This window comes from Neopsephotus bourkii, unplaced genomic scaffold (genome assembly GCF_033783945.1).
Source record: "Neopsephotus bourkii isolate Nb327-2 ecotype Australia unplaced genomic scaffold, CSIRO-AGI_Nbou_v1 NB_1749, whole genome shotgun sequence".
Lineage (NCBI taxonomy): Eukaryota > Metazoa > Chordata > Aves > Psittaciformes > Psittacidae > Neopsephotus > Neopsephotus bourkii.
Window position 1 is genome coordinate 8,171,154 of NW_026902223.1, and position 21,324 is coordinate 8,192,477.

Here is a 21,324-nt window from a genome sequence, read left to right on the forward strand (position 1 = left end):
ACCCAGAGTGATCGAAGTTTATCCACTGTCTGACATGTTATCTGAAATATTCAGAGGTTTTCTTAGTAAGTAATGAAGATAAATAGCTTCAGAAAGTTACTTGGATCATTCTAAGTGGGATAGAGGCCTAACTTTTAGATAGCTAACTTGTGATGAAATTGGTGCTGTCTGGACTGATTAAAGCACTAGTTTTAAGTGGTTGTTCAGGTTCTTTATGATTGCCATTGGATCTTCCTAGGTTTTCCAAAAGTGACCCTTAGTCTATCCATCTCAGTTAAAACTGAAGCTTAAATGATACCCTAATGTGTCATAGTAAATCATTGGCAAAAGGCTGTAGAAGTAGTTAAAACATGTCGCTTCTCCATGCGCTAATCAAGGGATTACTCTGCTGGAGTTTCAGGAAATAAATTCATAAAATAGGCAATTCATGAAAGTTTTCATTTTCTTCTAAAAGAACAGCAGTAAAAGGCAGGTGGTTAAACTCCATGTTCTACTTCTCAAAAATCCTTCAGGTATTTTGTGACTAATCTTCAGCTCTTGCCAAAAGACACTAAAATCCCACATGAACAAAGGCTGTAAATAGTTGTTGCTTTGTCCTTTCCAGCCCTAAAAACAATAAAACACATTTCCTGTCTCACCCTTTTAAGACTACCTTAACAAGATCTAAGCTTTCATATATTCTGTTAATTATGAGAACACTGGAGACTCGGTATCATTTTGAATCTACAAGTAGAATCTAGTGTTGTCTTGTAAATGGAGGCCCTGGGGTATGAATTCATCAATTATGTGAAATAGACACCTTTAAATTACAATTCCAAAAGCCCTAAAGACAAAATATGATGTATTACATCAATACAATTACCTTTTTCTCCTCTGAAGGTCCAGTTGTGTAAACCAGTGTGATCTTAAAAGGTCTAAAACCCTTTGAAATGCAGGTAAAATTGCCAGAATATGCTGCATAATTTAACTGAGCTGTATAATTTAACTGTCTAAATTTAATTTCAGTTGGGTTTATCCTTTTGTCAGGTTTGACTCTTGAGAATTTCACCTGTGCTCTGCTTCACTATCCCTGCATCCTTTTATTGAGATTGGGAATTTCATTAGGTGTCATGAGACTGATTCCGTTTGGGATGTGGAGTCACAGCACAGTTGGGACTAAGTACCTGTAGAAAATCTGAGACACATACTCCTAGAATAAGCAATAACCCACCCTCATTATATTGTTATATACACTACTATACAGCTTGTGTTGTTTGTAATTGTGAAAAGAAACACAACTGAAACCCCTGAAAGTCTATTCGATCTTCAGGAAGAGAATTCATTCATTTGATCTGTCAAGCTTAGGGCATGCAAGAAAACATCTTTTCAAAAAAGGACGTTTCTGGTGTTTTTAGAACCTGCTAAATGAGGCCGTTGTGTTTCTTACACTGACAAGGGTTTTGTGGGACGTTTGGAAAGTATAAATATACTGCATGCTGACCAGCATCGTTTCTTAGAAAGAACCAATTTTGGCCATTCCAGGAAGCAGCAGCCTGTGGATGTTCGTAGTTACTAACAAATTGCTACCTTAGTTTGTTTGGAAAACAGTCGGAATCTGAATTATGGCCCTATTAAAAGAGAAAAGGGACACCTAAGCAATATCCTCTCCTTTCCTGCAGACATCTGTATAGTGAATATTAATTCTTTGTCTCCAAAGAGTTCAGGCAAAAGTCCAAGGCTCAGTATTTTTGCTAAAAAGCAACACAAGAAAAAAGTTACTCAACTAATAGGGTTTTTTATGAATTCATTACCAGGATCTCAGTATTCTTAGGGAAATTCTGTTTCCTGGCTGTCCCCTTCTTGATTCACGCAGTTGACAGTGGTTCAGTATTAGCATTTCTGCAAGACTGAAGTTGAACAGACCTTGTTTTGTTTAAAACACATCCGTCTTGTCTATAATTTGCAGCTGAAGATGGAAACCAAATGTTTTTGGGATGCTACATATGCCTGGAGGGTTTCTGAGCTGTCTTGTCTGCTCTTTTATTCTCCACCAAACTTCAGCTAAAAGGAGAACTTCAGCATTAACATTTTGTGTCATTTCCGATAGCTAAAAATAGTGTTTAAGTAGTGAACAGAAAGGAAGGGAAGGGATGAAATAAGCACCAGCTAATTAGTGGCATGGAAACAGTCCTAGTACAGAGCCAGCCCGTGCAGCTTTTCTATGACAACCCTACCCACCAGTGGCAACTTGAAAGGTTTGAGGCAGTATTTTGTGCACCCTTTTTCCTAGCTCATGAGCCATTCAAAATAATCTTTTAGCTTCTCTTCACCTTTCTCAAAGAGCAACATCTCTGAACCGTGTAGTTCAACTGGGATCCTTCAGCTCACTCATGAAAGCAAGAACTGTTTAAGTTTGGTAGCATTTTGACTGCTCTAAAGTATATGACAGGCGGTATGAGGGAGTGAAGTGGGACATATCAAAGCAAAGATACATAAATAAAGGGAAAATCATTACATTCACCTCACTGTGGATGAAAGAATGACAACGGGAAAATGAGTTAAAGGAGAAATTTGAAAGCTCCAGTTAAATCCAGGTGTAAAGCATCCTAAAGGAACATGGGGTAAAATAGAGGCTTTGTTTTGGAGTATAGCGAATGCTTCCGCTCAGGAAGATGTGCTTTTGCAATGTGTGTTTTGTTGCTGCTGTTATGGTTATTGGTTATGCTGTTGGAATATCAATGCAGTTACTTGTTCTAGAGGAATGAGAGCAAGGGTAGTTGTTTGTTCTATGTAATAAGGGGGTAGTTTGTACATACAATATTTAGCAGCTTATTTTGCATGTTGGATTCTGGTATTAAAGTTCTCTTGAGCGATGTTGCAGATGGATGTGCAAAGAGGGACAATGCTGCTATCTGTCATTGAATAGCATCTTTAAACAGTCATGGAGTGTGTGCTTGGAGTTTAGATAACCACAGCTTCTGTTGTGGCTGTAATGCTACAGGGGGGAGATAAAAGCAGCACCCTGATACTGAAAATCCCTCTACTGTGATGGAGAGTTGCTTCCTCGTATCATGGTTTCAGTTGTGGCATACTGGAAGATGTTTATGCTTCTGCCTGTCTCTTGTTCTGTTTGTCATTAACTGTGTCTATTTAAATTTGCAACATAATGCTTTCAGTTGCTTTGTTTTGACATGAATGGCCAAAATTGATGTAACTTCGCAGAGATGTATATTAACATGCTCCTGAGGCTTTGTGTGAGTTTGAATGAGAGAAGTATAAATAGAAGAATCACCAGGGTCACCAGAAGTTGAAACTGGATGAAGGATTGCATGAGCTGTGGAGGGATTGCAAAGGGAAGATCTGCTCCTACAGGATTCTGTAGAGTTTGCAGGTTGTTGTCATTAATTTTATGGGACCAGTCGATGCAATGAGGTGGGAGAGGGGACAGTGCAAGTGAGCACTCATCAAGAGGTTTGTCCATTTTTCCTGTCATGCTCTACTGAGTCGTTCACTCTCCCTTGTAAAACTTGCCTCTTGCCTCCTTCCAGCCAGAGCAGATCTTGAGCATTTGCTGTGATTGCATCTTGTTGCTTGTGGTAAATGATCACTGCAGACCTAAGGCAGCCCCCAGGTGGAAATAAAAAGAGGGAATAAAACCCTCTGAAGATCATCTACCATAAACAGATCTTACTGGGCTGATAAAACCTGTCAAGTTTTCCATTAGGAAATGTGAGTGGAATGGGAAGTGCAAGGAAGCAACCTCTGCAGTAGCCAACAAGGCAGGAAACAAGGTAAGTAGGAAACAAGCTGAATTCAGTTACAACAGTGACACAGCTCACACAGGCAGGTAATTACAGCTCCAGCCCAGGCACACTCTCACTGACTTCTTAGGTCCTACGTTTGGAATAGGATTAATCTGCTGCCCATTTTAATACCCTTTTGCCACAGGGAGGTCTGATAGTCCCAGCCTGGGTGTCCCTTCACTCAGAGCTGTGTTTATTAAAAGGGTGATATAGTTTGAGTGAGGTGTCCCTGCCCATGGCAGGGGGGGTTGGAACTTCATGATCTTAAGGTCCTTTCCAACCCTAACTATTCTATGATTCTAACCAGCCAGAGAAGTGCCTTTATCTTCCTCAAACGTGTCTTCCCCTAGCACAGATTTTTTGTTGAGTAAATATCTTATCTTTTGAGCTGTGTAAACTGTGCCTTACGAGAGAGAAAACTCTTTTCTCCTTTTTCCCCTTCCACTGTGTATGTTAATGTATGTTGCAATCCGTAGTTGTAAAAATTACTTTTAGTAACTGTAGAGCTTGTATATAACAGATATCTGTAGCTGAGGGAAACAGCAGTCTTTTTTCTTTGTTTTGGAAATACACAAGTGATGTTCAAAGCCAAAATATGTAATCATTGATGTATTTTCTTAAAACTGAAGTGCGATCTGAGGACTCTGTAAGCTTCAATGGAGTCACGTTATCAGAGGCATTGCCAAAGAGCTAGGAGGAGAGAAAAAACCCCATCAACTTGAGACTGCTTTATAGCTTTATAATTCATAGCTTCCTCCCTGCGAGACAGCAGTTCATGTATGGATGGATGGTCTTCATAAAAGATACAAGAAAGAAGTTCATTAATGCAGGAAAATAAATAGGTAACTCTGGGTTTATCCTATAAAGTAAATAGCTCAAATAAACCTCGTGCCTTAAGTTCACTGTCCAGATAAACAACTGCGCACAAGTCCTGTATTTAGGCTCCAGACAGATTTTCTTTAATTGGAAAATAAATGGTGTGTGTCATAAAAACATTGACTTACATTTTGGCCACCCACATGGTGCACAGTCTGGCAGAAAAATTGCCCATTCAAGCCTGACCTGGTTTAGAATACTGTAAATATCAGATTTAAGCTGGCTGAATCCCTTGGGAGTTATACATGGAGATGCCTTATTGGTAACTCAAAGAAAGGTTTGAGCCATTTCCATGTTCCAAAGGGAATCTGTCACAGCCTGACCTGTGGAGTTAGCAAGGGCTCCATGTGCTGCATCCTCTGGGGCTGGGCAGTTGGCTGCAGCATTTTCTGCTCATGGTAGTATGAGTTATGGCACAGGATGGGAGGAAGTATTGTGACTATTAGTAATCTAGTGATACAAGAACTGTCTTTGATTCTCTGGCTTCATTCATCTTAAGAAGAAATCCATCCACCAGTCAGGTTTCTGATAACTGCATTGCAATGTGCAGAAGGTGAATGGTGTGACACTTTCCAGCACAGATGTTGCAGCTGGATTCTCAGTTACTGACATTTCAGTGTAGACAGAATTTCACTTTGCCTTATGTCAAAAGTTTTGGCACTTTGGTTTGGTCTTTCAAATGTACAGGAGGATGAGCAGCGGAAAAACAGCTTCAGTTACTGGAAGGTAAGTCAATGTATTGGACTGTGTTTATTCCCAGAACTCTGTTGGGTGGGCAATGAAGACCTATCCTGCTGAATTTTGTTTGTAGTGAGCACAGCTTCTAGGACAGTGGAACATTAATAGTGGATTTCATAGAATCCCAGCCTGGTTTGGGTTGGAAGGGACCTTAAAGCTCATCCAGTTCCAACCCCCTGCCACGGGCAGGGACACCTTCCACTAGAGCAGCTTGCTCCAAGCCCCTGTGTCCAGCCTGGCCTTGAACACTGCCAGATTTGCAGATATTGGAGAATTTAAAGGTGGTTAACACAGAATGAAAAGTAAACAGCAAAGGAACCTCTCCTTCCCCAGTAGCTTCCACTTGCTTCTCTTTATATATATATATATAAAAAATATATATATAATATATATATATGAATACACACACACACGTATATACATGTGTGTATATAGACATGTAAGTAAGATGGGTACAGGAAACCTTGTGATGTAGTTTATAGTGCTCAGGCCACACCATCTGATTTTTTTAGCTACAGTAATGCATTACAGTGGTCATAGAAATAGGGTCAGAGATGTAAAGTGTATTAACTTGTGTTCAAGAGAAAATGAAAGCTTAAAGATCTTTGAGAGAGTTGCTAATGGTTGCTGCTTTAAGGATCTGGATAGCAAACTGTTCTGTTGGATAGGGGAAGTATCTTCAAAGTACTTTTGATGTAGAAACACCTTTTATATTGTAGGAGCACACAGCTCTGTCTGGCCACTGCCTGGAAACACCTATAACACAGTTCTGGTCCTCTGCAGTCTTGCTCTGGGGCTGTCAAGGTGGCACGATGCACAAGTGCAGCATGATGACTCGTGTCAGAGTTTTCCTCTGTGCAAAGCCAATGAGGTCACTTTAGGTAAAGGAAAACTATCTTAATCACAGGAAGAAAGGGTGAGAGAGGTCTGCAGGCACAGGAAGAGAGCCAGCCTTTGCAGCCTTCTCTAACTTAGTAAATTAACAAACAGCTGTTGGGCTTTTCACATTCTCTCAGCAGTAAGTGTTGTGAATCAATTTTTAATGCAGCAATTAAAAAGATAGGAAAACTGCTATCCAGCTTTCACCAGAATAATTGATTTCTGTAAGTTCTTATCTGAGTTAACTGTTCTGCTTCAGTGTAAGAGTTTGGTGTAGATAATACGAGTAGCTCAAATGGAAGGCAGAGGGAAACAGAGCTATGTTACTGACAACCTATTGGTTCAAAAGTGAGGCCACTGTGTAGTTTGGATTGCATTTATTCTGCCTGTATATTTATGAGGAATGCAAATAGGAAACCATCTAAAATGTTTGGCAATTAGGGCTGCAGATAATGCTTCCATAACTACAGTAAGAAGATCCAAAATGAAGCAGTAATGATACGTGTTTAAATACCAGATCTGCTGAACTTTTCAGTCCAAACCCACAGGAATTCCCAAACATGGTGTGTTATGACCTAGAATTGGGGCTGGCATTACCAGAGCATCCAAAGCAGTAGTGTTGGGACTGCAGTACTGAGCTATCTGGTGGTATATAGCTTGGGATGGGCAGAAGGAGGCGGGTTTGTGTTATCTAATCTTAGGTGTTAGTGGAATTAGGTGCCAAAATGAGAAGGCTACTTTCTGGTTGTACTTTACTTAGCATATTCCTGAGGATGAAGATCTCATAGATGTTTTGTCTCATGCAGTAAGTAGCTTAGATCCCCTGTTCTCATGTTTGTAAAAACATCACGTGCTCATGGGCAACTGCAAAACGCATCCATCTCCTTAAGATACGCCTGGAAAGGATTTAGTAACTGTTTAAGCTCCATAGGAGGACTGAGGCACGTTGCCCTATTTCTGTGTTCCTTCACATGCCTGTATTGTTACTGACAGATACGCTGCAGGTGAAATACCCATGGTAGCAAGGGATGGTGCTGAAATTCTCCATTTCTGTTTTGCAGGTAACTGCATTTTGTGATGTGGATGAAAAGAAAATAACAAAAGGATTCTACACTTACGAGGAATCTGAGGTTAGTTCTTTCTTTACTGTGATCTGAAAGGGGTCTGGGCAAAGTGATTTTAAATCTTGTGTGGCTACTCATTCTGATAAGGAGGCTGTGACAGAAAACTGGATTGTTGGGGATGGCTACTGGAGTGACCTCACTGAAGTCAGTTCAGAAAGACAAACCCAGATATACTTTGGAAGGATTCTGGTGTAACAGGGTAACACACAGCCCTCACTGACAGGGCTTTTTCTTTTAACTGGGGGTAGAATTTGGCTTATGATGGATAAATTCAAATACCTATTAAAATAAAGCAAGCTGCTGTGATTAGCTGTAACCTATCTGTGTACCATAGGGTATACTGGATCTGAACAGAACTTTGGCAGGTTCCTTGGCAGTTTAGAATTGTAAGCAGCAGCATTTTATCTCCTAGACAAGGAAGTATTAGTATTTAGATGGCAATAAACAAGCCAGATGGGGGAAAAAATGTCTTGTTGCAGCCTGGGGTGGCCTGATCCTGCGCTGCCCTCAGCCACACACTCCTGCTGTGGTGTTATGGTGGGCCATGCAGGCTGGTGGCTCAGGGGTGACTGGATTCAATGAGCTGATCTGGCAGAAAAGGAACCTTCCAAATAAAAGGTTCTCCCGTGAGTTATCTTGTGAATCAATTACCCTGAGGTTGCATGATCCTTGTATCTGATGGGAGTAGGACTGAGGCGAGGAGGGGCACCTCCTCAGGTACACAGCTTGTGGTTATACCACAGTAAGTGTAACATCAAGGACAATACTGGGAAGCTGATGAGTGCTTCCAGCTGCATGAAAGAAACTGGAGTTTGGGATTTTGACCTGGAATCCTGAGGGCTCACTACCTAGCACTGTAGTGGTACTGTCAGCGTAATTGCTCCCAGAGCAGTCATGAAGAAGACTGTGCTGCAAACTGTTGTGATTCCGTAGCAAATTCTGCAGCTTGGCTCCATGGTGAAGTCCCAGTTGGGCACAAGCCATTTAATAGCTCCCACTGAGAGGGAAGGATTCTCCTTTGTACCCACTGCGGTGCCTGCTTTGATGTGTCTGATGGCACAGTAAGTGATGCAGCTCACTGAAGGGGCAGAAAATCAACCTACCCAAAAGCCCCATATTATTTTACGGGGTAGGCATACCCAGCCATCAGATCTGAGAGGGAATTGTTTGGGAAAGGGCTAAAAGTAGAGCTTGGAGGTAAGGAAAAAAGTGGTGAAGGAGTGAGACCTCCTCTTTCCAACAGCAGAAGGCTCTTAACTCAGATCTGGTGTCATTTGCAACATTGGGCAAAGAAACTCAATTGTACTGAAAGATTGTGGTAAGAACAGGGGGGTGCTCGAGCCAACTGGGAAACAAATGAGTGAGTGAGCAGCTATTTAGTGTATAGTCTCAAAATACTCTTTCCCCAAATTAGTGTTCAGTAGCTTCTAAAAGTAAGTTCCAGTAGCCCTGTGTGCCTCTGCTGAACCCTACTGCTTCTTCCTGCAGGAGAGACCAAAACCAAGAGTTCCAGTTTGTCACTTCAGAGACGCAACTCCTCCCTTCATTATCTGTGTGAAGCTGGTGAGTGCCACCTTCAGCCTTTGCTTTACATCTGAAACTGGCATTTGCTTCTTACAAATACTACGTTCTATTTACTGCAAGTAGCTTTTCCCAGAACCTTGTACTAGGAAATTGAATGGCTTTTTAACCAAACTGATGGAGCAGAGTATTTCAGGGATTTAGGACAGCAGTATCAAGTAGATATGTATTAAGAATAATGAAAAGTAGGGCTTCTGTAAAGGAATTTGGATTTGTTTTACTTTCTTGCCCAACATTATACACACAAATGGGCAGATACAGTTACCACCTGGCCTCATTTACTCCTCATATTTTGCAGCCCTATGTATGACAAAGACTTTGGTTTCTAAATCAGACCTGAAAAACTGTTTGGTTTTGCCTTGCCAATTCCAAAGCCTTTTCTGTGCCCAACTGTGGCAACTTTCTTATTCCAGCTGCTTTAATTGACCTAGTAACACAACTAGAAGACGATAACCAGCAATTATTTTGCTGTTACATTTAAAATAGCAGAGCACAGTGTATGGGGTAACACTGAAGTTTTAAAGCAAAACAGCAAATATATTTTAGTTGCAAACATTTGACAGTAACTAAACCTGTATCTAGATACAAACACCAACATCCCAGCACTGTGCTGGATCTGTGCAAAGGTTGATTAGCTGAATCTCATCTCATCTGGTACAGTCTCCTTTTAACTGAGCACTCCCAACTTTATGATCGACTCTGAGATCGTAACTATGAGTTGTAAAGCCAGGCTGAAAGTACCTTAGGGCATTATCATGTACTGTTGGTTGATAAACTCTTGGATAAGCTAGTAATATTACAACTAATTTAACTCTTCAGACTACATATAATGGTGGGTGGAAGTCCCTAGACAAAACATCTGTGCAACCTGTTATAAAGCACATTTAATTTGTGAAGCCCTCACAATGAGACTGTAATACAACATCTAGTCTGAAAACTCTGGTCCACAACTTCAGTAGAAATGCTCAGAAACACTGCAGTTGCTGTGCTTCCGCTATGCCATCATCACTGCCTTGCACAATTGCTCATGGAGCAAACCCACCCAGCTCCCGGTCAGGTAATGTAACTAGGGCTCAAAGCAAAAACACCTTTCACTATGCAAAGTATTTCAGCTGCCTGATGAGAGGTTTCTTTCGTCAGACAAGCAACCCTTGTTCAGAATCTAGAAAACCACTCAAGTGTCAAACTCACCCCCTTGGTCCATTCTCTGATGATGCATTAGGGACCAAAGTGTGCAAAAACCCTGCAGAGCTGTGCCCGGTATTGCCCTCCTGTTCCACACTGCAGCGTGAGAGGGAGTTGTCTGACACCCCCCAAAATACTTCCTTGAACTTTCAAGTTTTCAGCATACACTTGATTTTTGAATGGAAACATTTCTGAGCCTGGCTTTTTGTTTATGGTTAGTTCTGCAAATAGGACTTCTTCTGTGGTCTAAAGACCAGAATTACCCAAACCTGTTATAACCTGAAACGTGTTTGTCTGGTTGAGCTCATTCTGGTTTTCTTCCCTGCCAGGATTTGACAGGTGGAGCATTTGAAGCAAACCTGAACATGCTGAACTTGAAGGAAGGGGTGGATTATTATCACTTTAACTAAAACCCAAGGTAAGGCAGTGATACTGAAGCCGTGTTCTCCTCTGTGCATCTGTGAGTACCAAGACCCAAGGGTTCAGAGGTTGAGAATTTTTTAGCAATCTGTGCTTTATTAAGTTAATCTTTGTGCTGAGCGACCCCTTTCTAGGGGAGGTCCTGGTTACACCATGGATAATGCTATTTGCTCATTTTACTATTGCACATCCCTTGTTTGCCAAGTTCAGTTTGATCATTAAATTGTATTTCTAATTTAAAGAACCATCCAATGCAGGCCATAAGATTACAAGGGGACTGTTACCATAGGGAACCCTTAGAAATGCACTAAGCAAAGCCTGTAACCTCTGGAAGTGTAAAGAGAGGGTTCTGTCAAACATCACTCAGCCATTCCCTGCCACTGGATGCTGCAGCTGGTGCTGGCTGAGGTGAAGCTCTGCACAGGGCCAGGCTCTGACCGGAGCGTGGCATCCTCCAACTGGGGCTGTGTGAAAGTAGCTGTGTCTGTACCATCATCTGGCAGCCAGATGTGTGTTTGCAGGGACAGATGCTCACCGTTTTCACTGTACCCTCTCAGGTTTTCCTGAATAAGCAGGTATTGCCAACACAACTCATGGTTTTTCTTGCAGCAGGGACCTGTAGGAATAACTTTGCAAATCCAAGGTCTTTTAAGAATGTTCTAGAATTTCCCATTTTAACGACAGAGCAACAACACCGGGGCTGTGGGTTCAGGAGCATTCCTCCTGCAGTAATACCTGTGGGCAGCCCTGCATCACACACAGCCACATGAATCAGTACTGATTGTGTAACAGGCAGTGAATGACTCTGATCTACACTGAATTTAATCTCCCAGACAGGTTGCAAGTATACTTAGGAAATACAGAATAATACAATTTATAGTCACCTTCTTAAAAAGGCTCTGGGAGACAGCCAGGGTGTAGTTTTGGAAGGGAGCACCTGCAGGAGCAGATTGCTGCAGTTTGTAGCAGGTATTTCACAGAGAAACTGGCTTGGGTTTAGCTCCTCTGCCTGAATTTTTCCTTCCTTTTAAATCCTCATAGATACGTGTATACACACACACACACACACACACACACACACACACACACACAGAGCTATTGTTCTACCCGAAGCACTGGGATAGTGAGATTTAATTCAAACCATCAAATAACATAGTGTAATTAGAGTATCATGTTGCCTGTGCATTTGTCCTCCCCAGCGCATTAACCTTGCTAAAGATATAAATGTTACCAGCCATTTAATTTTATGGTCAATAAGAAATGGTCTAAATTCCTAGTGGTTGCTGGAAGTACTCTGTTCTTCAGCAGGATAAAGCTTCAATCCCTAAAGCTAGTTTACCTCAAAAATCATTTACTTTGAGTTACTTCTCTAAAGAGCTACTGAGAGGTTTTGACTTGAGCTGAAGTGAAACTTGCATTTTTTTGTTTTACTATGACATAAATATGACAGATTTATCCACAGAGATAGTGGATGTTCAGGAAGATTTCGTTACCACTAAGCACTGCCATACTTACCTCTGAAAAACAGTTCTTTTCAGAGACTAATGCAGCAAGGCAGGTTTAATACTAAATGTGTGTACAGCAAGCACGGCCTGAATAGCTCCATTCAGAGTTGTAGGGGTATAAATCACTGACATCAAGAGAAATAACCTAGGTCAATCATGACAGAAGTATGAAACCGCCATCTTGTGGCTACAGGTAATGCCTTTAAAAACTGAAACCACATTGAATCGTTGTTGCCTGCCCGTGGCAGAGCTGCACAGTGCTGTAAGACGTGATCTCTGCCTCTTCTCTTGTTCAACAGCGCGCTGCATGGCTCCTGCTGAGAGCCCCTTTGTCAGGATGCTGCAGCATGAACTCATCCGTCTTAACACCACCTGAGCCCAGAGCTTCAGCTGACGGACCAGTGCCTGCAGGTTCATCATGCTGAGCTCTAAAAGAGAGAAGAAACACATGGGGTAGGCATGTATCAGTGTTTTAACAGTACCTCAGTCATGTAATTTAGTAAACTAAGGATGGAGAAGAAAACGTAGGCATACAAAGCTGTAACATCTGCAGTCCTTTCTAACACTGTGATTTTTAACTATCCTCTAGCAGATTTTATTTGTACAAGTTTTAAAGGCATTGTAAATGCTGATTTCAGCTGAAATTACCTGGCCAGCTTTTTATACTGTTATGCTTGGCTTCCTCTATTTATGGGAGCTCTGGAAGAGCAATGTGTTGTGCGCTGTCACTTTCAGAGTGAACTCCAGCACTTCTTGGGGCAGGTGCAGGCTTCACTCTCTTTGCTGGAAGTTATACTAATGACTCTCTCATGTTAACAGAGGAGGAAAAGATAAAGTTCCAAATCCAACACCTGACTTCCAGATTACATGATGCTGTTTGTAACAGTTCCACCTGAAACACCTGTATGTATATTTGGGTATTTCTTACTGTTTTGTGTGTATTAGAGACAGTTTTTTCCTAACTTGTCAGTCTTCTCTCAGCCTCCAGTAATTAATGAATTGAAATAAGGGGGTTTTGAGATCAGGGAGTTCATCTTGTAACAAACACCCTTCTGGTGGTTGATAGCTAACCCTGACTCAGCAATGCTCAGGGTGATTTTTGCTCTAAACCCAGTTCCCTGTAGGGGTGAGAGGGCCCAGGTCTTGCTTACCAGCATTACAAAACTGCAGTTGCAGATATGTTAAGATTGTACTAAAAGCACAAAGGAGCAGACATAATGGGAAGAGCTGAAAGACGAGTAAAGAAACTGCTGTGGCCACAGCAGGGTGTCTCTGAAGTTTACTCACAGTGAGTAACCAGTGAAGTATGGTCTTCTGACCAGTTTATTAAACACACCTTTTTAAAGTGTGTGTATATAGATATATATATATCTGTATCAATCAATGATAACTAAAAACATAGGATCTACTTACATTAGGGAGTATCTTTATAGCGTAAAGGATTATCAGAATATTACATAGGAGGAACTGGCTGACCTCAAAAGACTTACATCATGTAACAATCACATAGAGACAGTTCAACAAGCACTGCAAAAACATCACCAGCCAAGATCTCCTTTAGATGCTGTGCAGGAGAAAGGACTTGGTGGCTTTCAGCCACAGGTGGTGCAGCTGTGAAAAAGGCTAATGCTAAAAATGCAATCCTGTGCAGGGCAAAAAAACCCAATGGTTTGCATAATTCTAGTAATGAAAATAAACCTAATGGTGAGGGAAATGAAGACTGCATGGGTGATGTTTCTGAATTCTAAAATAATTACAAAGCACAAAGCATTGTAGAGCTATGAAAGCATAGTGAGTATTACAAAGGGCAAGAATAAATCAGTATATCACTATTTTTAGCTTAATCTGTTTACAGAATAGATCATATGCTGTGGATGCCTGTGATAAGTACAGAAGTAGCCCTAGGTCATTGAGCATTTTCACCTTGTCTTGCATTGCTCAAAGTAAAACTAACTTTTCTTTGTAAGTTGTCATGTTAACACATGTTCTCAAAAGCAGTAATGATTCAGCCTCCTCACCTTTGGACAGGGAGGAGAGGAACCCCTGACTGAGCAGAAAATGGGCAATTCCAAAAGATGTGCATGAAATGGGGCCTACATGGGGACACAGTTCTGCCTTCTGTGAATGTATTAATTGTCAAAATCTATTCTGCCTCTTAGGCAATGTCGGAACACTGCTTTCATCTCACGTTATCATTTTGCTATTGAACTTGATGGGGAGGGTTTTATCCTTTCTTCTCTTTCCCCAGGAATGTCAGTGTTTGAAACATCCGTACTGCATTTTCATTCCAGGTTTTGCCTGAGTAAGATGTCATGCTACAGGCCTGGAATGTTTTCAAGAAGCAAGACTGGAAGAGCTCAAGCCAAAGAGTCTCCAGCAATTCTCTGGGTTGTGTAGTGAGGTGTGAGGAAGTTCCTCCGGAGCCAGTGAAGAACCACAGCTGGCACACACAAGTACTCAGTAGGTGTGGGGAGCAGCTGATCATCACTGTTTCTCTGAACCCCCTCTGGAGCCTGTTGCTTTTTCTTACCTTGGACACCAGCTGTGGTTTGGGCACGTTCATGAGATCACAGAGGCAGTTGCGCTTCTCTCTTACGATGGGCAGTTCAGCCTCCCTGTGTGAGGAAGCATTGTCCAGTTATTGATACATAAAACCTGGCCGCTGGCTGCATCCGTACCCTCACTGTACTGTGCGTGCAGTGGAGACCTCATAGCAGTCTTCCACAGGTAACCAGTTAATGGTGAAATGTCCAAGACTATTCTTTTTTATTTCGGTAGTCCAAAATCTAACATTTATTCATACACCCCTTTTGACTAAAAGTTCAATCATTTATTCTCTAAGTCACAGCTCCGTTTTGTTTAACAAGACTTCACATCAAGAATTAGGATAAATGTCACTGGATCTGGAGAACATTTGATGTTTTCCTGCAAAATCCAGACCTTGACTTTGTCTCATAAAGGTTTCTGCAATAGCATCATGTCCATGAGATCATTTCCTCAAGAACTGTCAGTTACAAAAAGCTCCCAAATGCCAAAAATCCATGCAGACAACATTCTTTTCCATGCTGTAAAAATCTACCACTCTGGAATGCTGTGAGACTGCTCCCATTACTCACCATTTCAGTAGATTTGTTTTGGTTTTCTTAAGTAACAACTGTAAATGAAGGACTAAGAATTTAACTCTTAGCACATAAACAGAGCCCAAAACTACACAGAACAAGCTGAAAGGGCAAGTTAGAAATAACTTTGGACAACTTGTCATATTTAATACTGGAACCCTTTCTGTAGCTGAACAAACTTCTTATTTACAGAGTTATCAGTTTAAACTCTGTATTCTACAACTGTTTGACAAACCCTGTTGTTCCAACAAGGAACAAATCTCTGCAGCCAGTAATTAGTCTTCTCCAAACATTAATTCTCATTTGGCTTCCTGCTGTTAATGCTTATTGCAGTTCAGAAGTTACTGGTTGTTCTCATACTGAGAGAGTAACAAGCAGCCCTCTCTGACACTCAGCAAAGGCTTCAAATGTCTCCTTTGTAAACAGTTAAATCTGTGAGATAAAACAATTAAGTTTGAAGTGAACGAGCTTGTTCATCCTTAATCTTGGTGCAGTGGACGTACTGCACTGGGGAGCTTAGAGCCATGCCTGAACTAAGCACAGACCAGGCAGCTCCATCACACCCTGGAAGTGACAAGGGGAAAACAGACTGATTGTGTTGCTGAACTGGTTTTTAGGAAGTATTTTGCTTTCTTGTACTAACCCATTAGAGCTGTCCCACCACTGGTGCTTCTGGAGCTGGTTGGCTGTAAGTGTACCATGTCTAACTGCGGTAGTGTGAGCACCCGACAGCAGGAATCTGCTCCTCCTCAGTTGTTTCTGTGAACAAATTCTTTATGTAACTTCCTGGGGAGAAGGACTTGGAGGTGCTGGTCAATGAGAAAATGAACAGGAGCTGGCTTCAGTGTGTGCTCACAGCCCAGAAACCAACTGTATCCTGGGCTGCATCAAAAAGAGCGTGACCAGCAGGTCAAAGGAGGTGATCCTGCCCCTTTATTCTGCTCTCATGAGACCTCACTTGGAGCATTGTGTGCAGTTCTGGTGTCCTCAACATAAAAAGGACATGGAACTGTTGGAACAAGTCCAGAGGAGGCCACGAGGATGATCAGAGGCTGGAGCACCTCCTGTATGAAGATAGGCTGAGAAAGTTGGGGCTGTTCAGCCTGGAGAAGAGAAGGCTGCGTGGAAACCACAGAGCAGCCTTCCAGTATCTAAAGGGGGCCTATATGGATGCTGGGGAGGGACTCTTCATTAGGGACTGTAGTGATAGGACAAGGGGTAATAGGTTCAAACTGAAAGGGGAAGTTCAGGCTGGATATAGGGAAGAAGTTCTTTACTGTGAGGGTGGTGAGGCACTGGAATGGGTTGCCCGGGGAGGTTGTAAATGCTCCATCCCTGGCAGTGTTCAAGGCCAGGTTGGACAGAGCCTTGGGTGAAATGGTTTAGTCTGAGGTGTCCCTGCCCATGGCAGGGGGGTTGGAACTGGATGACCTTAAGGTCCTTTCCAACCCAAACTATTCTATGATTCTGAGCAAGCCTGTTCTTCAGGGAGCAGGGAGCACTGCATCACACTAACCATGATACTAAGCACCAATGTGTAGTTACACAACAGGCATTTTAACAGCAGGCAGAACTGTTAATAACCAGTTCTTCAAACCTGAGACCGTTACTGAGTTTTGTCCTGAAAAATTCAGGAAAAGAGAGCAGCAGCCATCCCTTACAATGACAAACTTTGTTTTCGTTTCCCAAATACGAAGTTCCTTGAGCTCAAACACAGAAATAAACTAGACAGTAAATAAATATAAATGATGTAAGCATAGGTCTGAAAAATGCCACCCACAACCCTGAGGTAGCTTTGTTCTCTGAGCATGTCTTGGTTTATTTTAGTTCCATGCAGTGTCAATGAAGACAAAACCCCATTTAATGTAATAACCAAATAAATAATGTATTTTTTTTAATATCTGTCCATTCTCATGTACTGACTACTGCTTGAGGCAGGGTGTTGGGCCACTGCACCCATGATCCAGGAGTGTCATCTGGAACAAGGAAACATATTTAACATGGCAGCAAAACTAATGAACTGATTTAAGCTTTGGTGAATCCTACTTGGGAAGAAGGGGCCCTGCTCCCCTGCCCTTGGAGGAAGGTAAAAGGAGGTAAATGAGTGAATTATGCTCTACAGAAGTGGTTGTATAATTCATGCCATCTTATGCTTGGGAAACAACTAAACTGTTCCAATTCAAAGTATTTGCTTGAATACAGCGTTGTAGTGTTTTGAGTAATGACATTTCATGGGAGATTTGAGCTGTTCTGCTAATTCTGTTGTTCTGCAGCTTGCAGAGATCCTTCCTTTCCCCAGATCCTGCCAGTGCTCATCATGCCAAGAAACTGTTATGTTTGACTGTGTGCACAGCCCGGTCTCTGCTTCATGGAGAACTTCCAGGATTTCCTCCCTTTTTATGTTGTTAAAAAATATGGGTCTTTTACTTTATCTAGTAGTGAATTTACACATGCCACAACAGTATGTGGTGTGTGTATACGTATATATGTAAAACACACACATATATATATTATATATATATATGCGCATACACATACACAATGGTACCAGATAGTTCTTTAGAAGAATCCTTTTCAGCCATGTCTTTTTTGGCCTAAAAGCAATAAACAGCTTAAAAGCAGGTATCATTTCTTTCAGGTTTCAAAGGCATCCAACTTTTTTTTAACTTCTTAGTACAAAAATTATCAGTTCTTACCACTGTCTGGCAACAAGTGCACTTACCAGTTGGTATCGCTGAGTATGGTCAGAACCGAATCCAGGATGGCAGGATCCAGCACATCGCTGTAGGTTATCAGCATCTCATACACTTGACTGGCTGTTGTTTTCCGTATCTATGGGAAGAGGCAGAGGAAGGTCATTGAAGGCTGCACAGCCACATGTGGCAGAGCCCAGTGGCACCAGAGGACTGGCTCCTCATCACAGGGACAGCAGTTCATGGTGAGCACTTGGTCACACTCAGAACTAGTCTGTCCATTCTTGCCTCTGACATGGATCCAGGGAGTTTGCTTTTGCACCTCCAGGAAATTCATGCTACTAAACAGTGCATTTTCACTCCCCTTTTCCAGTGTTTCGGATTAAGGTTACAGCTCTGTCCCTCACAGGGAATGAATCCAAATATTTGGAGACTGACCCGTCCCTGGAAGCCAGACTGGATAGGGCTCTTAGCAACCTGAGCTTGTTGAAGGGGTCCCTGCTCATTGCAGGGGGGGTGGACCAGATGAGTTTTAAACTCATTCTAGGAACTGGACCATTTCTTTGCTTGAGGCAAAGTCTGGCTCTCACTTGGGCTGCTGCAGCCTCACAAAACAGACTTCACAGCATCGAGACTGTAAGAGTCAGCAGAACTCTAAAAACCTGCTGGGAGATGGATGATGAGTTGACCTGAACATTTTACACTGTGGGTTCTGGAAGTGGTGAACACTGCAGCTGGGCTGGTTCTGAAGTGCAGTGTCTGGCAGGATTCCTAATGGAAGACAGCAAAAGTGCAGCAAAACCTAATTCTGTTGGTTTTTTCCAGGAAAGTCTGATGCTAAGCAAAGGAAGGCAAAAAAATGAGGTTTAGTAACTCCATGCTTATTTCTGGAGTAGCAGAGTCCAATTAAACTGACCCATCTGTAAAAGCAAAACATATTATGATATAAAACACCAGTGGAACATGAAATGGAACTGTTCTCTGTTCAGTTCTTACATTGCACCCTTCCTGCAAAGGATGCTTCTGTAGCCAGTACACACAACATGGGAACAGCTGCAGTAAAAATCTGCAGTCCCAGCCTTTGCTGAGCACCACCTGATTTTAACCTTAAAAAGTAACTGGCAAAAGTAATCAGGGTTAGAATAAACAGTGTTGGGTTGCGTTGGCCAGACACCAGGCTCTTCAGGCTGGTCTCCAACCACTTCAGGACCTCACGGGTTGCCATTGCCCATGGCTTTGTTTCTTCTACAGCGCTTGGCTGTGGATGCAGCTCCAGGGCTGCCCATAACATCAGAGGTGCAAGTCCTACCTACTCACAGGAACATCCATCGACATCCCCAGGTGAAACCTCGCACAGAACACCAGGGCCAGATGGAGCTGTTGGATGTGTTTGGCATCACAGCAGCTGCAAGTCAGGGCTCCTGGGTTTTATATGGTGAAAACCACCCCAAACCCCACAACCTTTGCTAAGGCAACAAAAGTATTAATCAATCAGCTGAGATATTATTATCCCCCAGATGATCTTCTCTTATACATACTTGGAACTAAGAACTGATTTTTGTGCCCTGTTGCAGTTAGTTACATGGAAAGGTAAACCCCTGATAAACCTGCCTGCATTGCACAAGCCCTCGTCACACCTGACAACCACAACAAATAAATACGTTTTTCTTGAACCAGAACTATCAGAAATACCACAAAGCTAACAGGGATGTGTCTGATTGGAACCCTCAAGCTCTAAATGGAGAACAGGTCTTCACTGTGCTGGGTGCTGAGCAGAAGAAACAAATGACTTGGGCACCTAAATTACTTCCTACTTTCCACAGAGGTGGAAAAGCAGAATGTATGGAGCAGCGAGGTATGCTGCAAGTAGCCAGCAGACTGTTTCAGGTGGCAGCACTGCAGATAGCAGAGCCTTGAGAAATAAAACCTATTTTATACACTGATACTCATTACAAAGAATGCTGCTTTAATGCAGATTATTTTTTACGTGTGAAGTATTTTAAACAATACAGTTGCCAACATGCAATGTCTTCAGTACTTACTACAGGAAATGGATGGCAAAGGAGGAGAAACAACTGAAAGAAAACTTTCTCTCTCATGTCTCCTTGAAACTGAATGAGGCCACAAAACCTAGAAAACACAAGGAAGAAAACAGAGCTTGAGCTGGACCTGCAGAAGGGCATTTTGCAGGTGAGAAGGAAGAGGTGTATCTGAGAAAAGGGAGGGGATGCTCTGCAGTGCCCAGGAAATCTTGGTTCCAAGTGCTGTGGGAAAGCAAACACTGAGGTACCTGTGCTGAGCTCCCAGAGGGCTCCTGAGGTGCTGCTCGCTGTGCCAAGTGCAAACATGGTTTGACTGCAGATGGGCAGCACTGAGGGCACGCTGGGACCCGCATGTGAACCAGCATCACGTCAACACCGAAGCACAGGGCAGGCTTTGCCAGTGGAGAAGTCTCCCAGTGAACCCTGGTGCTGCCTCCTCTGCTACCTGGACTGAGGGCTTTTACCCTGGAGCTACATGTGTTTAACCCCAGTTAAACAAGTACAGGAAGCTCTCACAACCTTCTATTATGTGTATTTGTGGGCTTTTTTCAATTACATTTCACATGAAATAGACCCAGCTCTTCTATTTGGTAATTCAAATTCACTTCATACAAGCAAAGCAAAGATTACTTTAGTTCATCAACTCACACTCCAATGCTAGAGCGAAGCTTCCGGATGTCTTTGGATCTCTTGATTTCTTCTTTACAAAGGGTAAATAACTTCACTGGAAAGGGATGGCTGAAAATGGGAAAGAAGAAGAGATGAACAATCAGTTCCAGTAGGATTTCAAACACATTTAATGACTGTAAAGGTGCCAAATTAACATTCAAAGGTGAGGAAAGACTGTGCAGAGCAGGGAGTGCTTCCTCCACAACAGCACAGTATCAGGCTGGCCTTTGGTAGAGCCACAGGCAAGTCTGGCTACCACCTCACTGGGTGTTTCTGGGTTTTAACAGGGAAGGGATTAGCATTAATTATTGCCCTATTTCCATTGCTACAACCTGCATGCTGAGGACTGAACTCCATTTACCCAAACCGACCCAGCAGATCCAGGATACCTGTCTAGCCATGGCTTGTGTTTGCAACAGAGCGTGGTAGGATCAGGAATGCCACGTCAGGACTTACAAGACATAGCCAAATAGAGGTTATTTAGTCTGTGTGTCACTGTGGTGCGCGGGTCGTTCCCTAAGGGCTTCCACCAGACTTCACCTACAAGTGCTGTCCTTAAACACTCAACCATTTCACAGCCCGAATGCCTTCGGTGATGCCAGACAACGCAATTAAACACAGGGCTTGCACCCCCGGTACGTATCCGAGCCACAAAGCCAGCTTTAAATATGTTAAGCAAATTCTTTCCTCTTTCCACACCGCCTGGGAAAG

General features: G+C 42.5%; 2 protein-coding genes across 9 annotated transcripts in view; one reads left to right on the forward strand and one right to left on the reverse strand.

Annotated features, from left to right (window-relative positions):
- The window catches only part of B3GNTL1 (UDP-GlcNAc:betaGal beta-1,3-N-acetylglucosaminyltransferase like 1), a 117,405-nt gene extending 104,889 nt beyond the window's left edge, over positions 1–12,516 (forward strand). For 4 of the 5 annotated variants that reach the window (XM_061376973.1, XM_061376975.1, XM_061376976.1 and 1 more), the window contains 4 exons: positions 7,337–7,405; positions 8,888–8,962; positions 10,495–10,583; positions 11,973–12,110. In XM_061376973.1, the coding sequence (XP_061232957.1) occupies positions 7,337–7,405; positions 8,888–8,962; positions 10,495–10,575 (225 nt within the window). In that variant the 3' untranslated portion in view covers positions 10,576–10,583; positions 11,973–12,110. Of the gene's footprint in view, positions 1–7,336; positions 7,406–8,887; positions 8,963–10,494; positions 10,584–11,972; positions 12,111–12,389 lie in introns of those variants that run through there. The other variant, XM_061376974.1, reaches the window with a different exon arrangement.
- Positions 12,131–21,324, reverse strand: part of TBCD (tubulin folding cofactor D) — a 123,478-nt gene continuing 114,284 nt past the window's right edge. For 3 of the 4 annotated variants that reach the window (XM_061376970.1, XM_061376969.1, XM_061376972.1), the window contains 5 exons: positions 20,593–20,682; positions 19,945–20,032; positions 17,932–18,041; positions 14,621–14,705; positions 12,131–12,518 (listed from right to left, as the gene is read on the reverse strand). In XM_061376970.1, coding sequence (XP_061232954.1) covers positions 12,507–12,518; positions 14,621–14,705; positions 17,932–18,041; positions 19,945–20,032; positions 20,593–20,682 — 385 coding nt within the window. In that variant the 3' untranslated portion in view covers positions 12,131–12,506. Of the gene's footprint in view, positions 12,519–14,620; positions 14,706–17,927; positions 18,042–19,944; positions 20,033–20,592; positions 20,683–21,324 lie in introns of those variants that run through there. The other variant, XM_061376971.1, reaches the window with a different exon arrangement.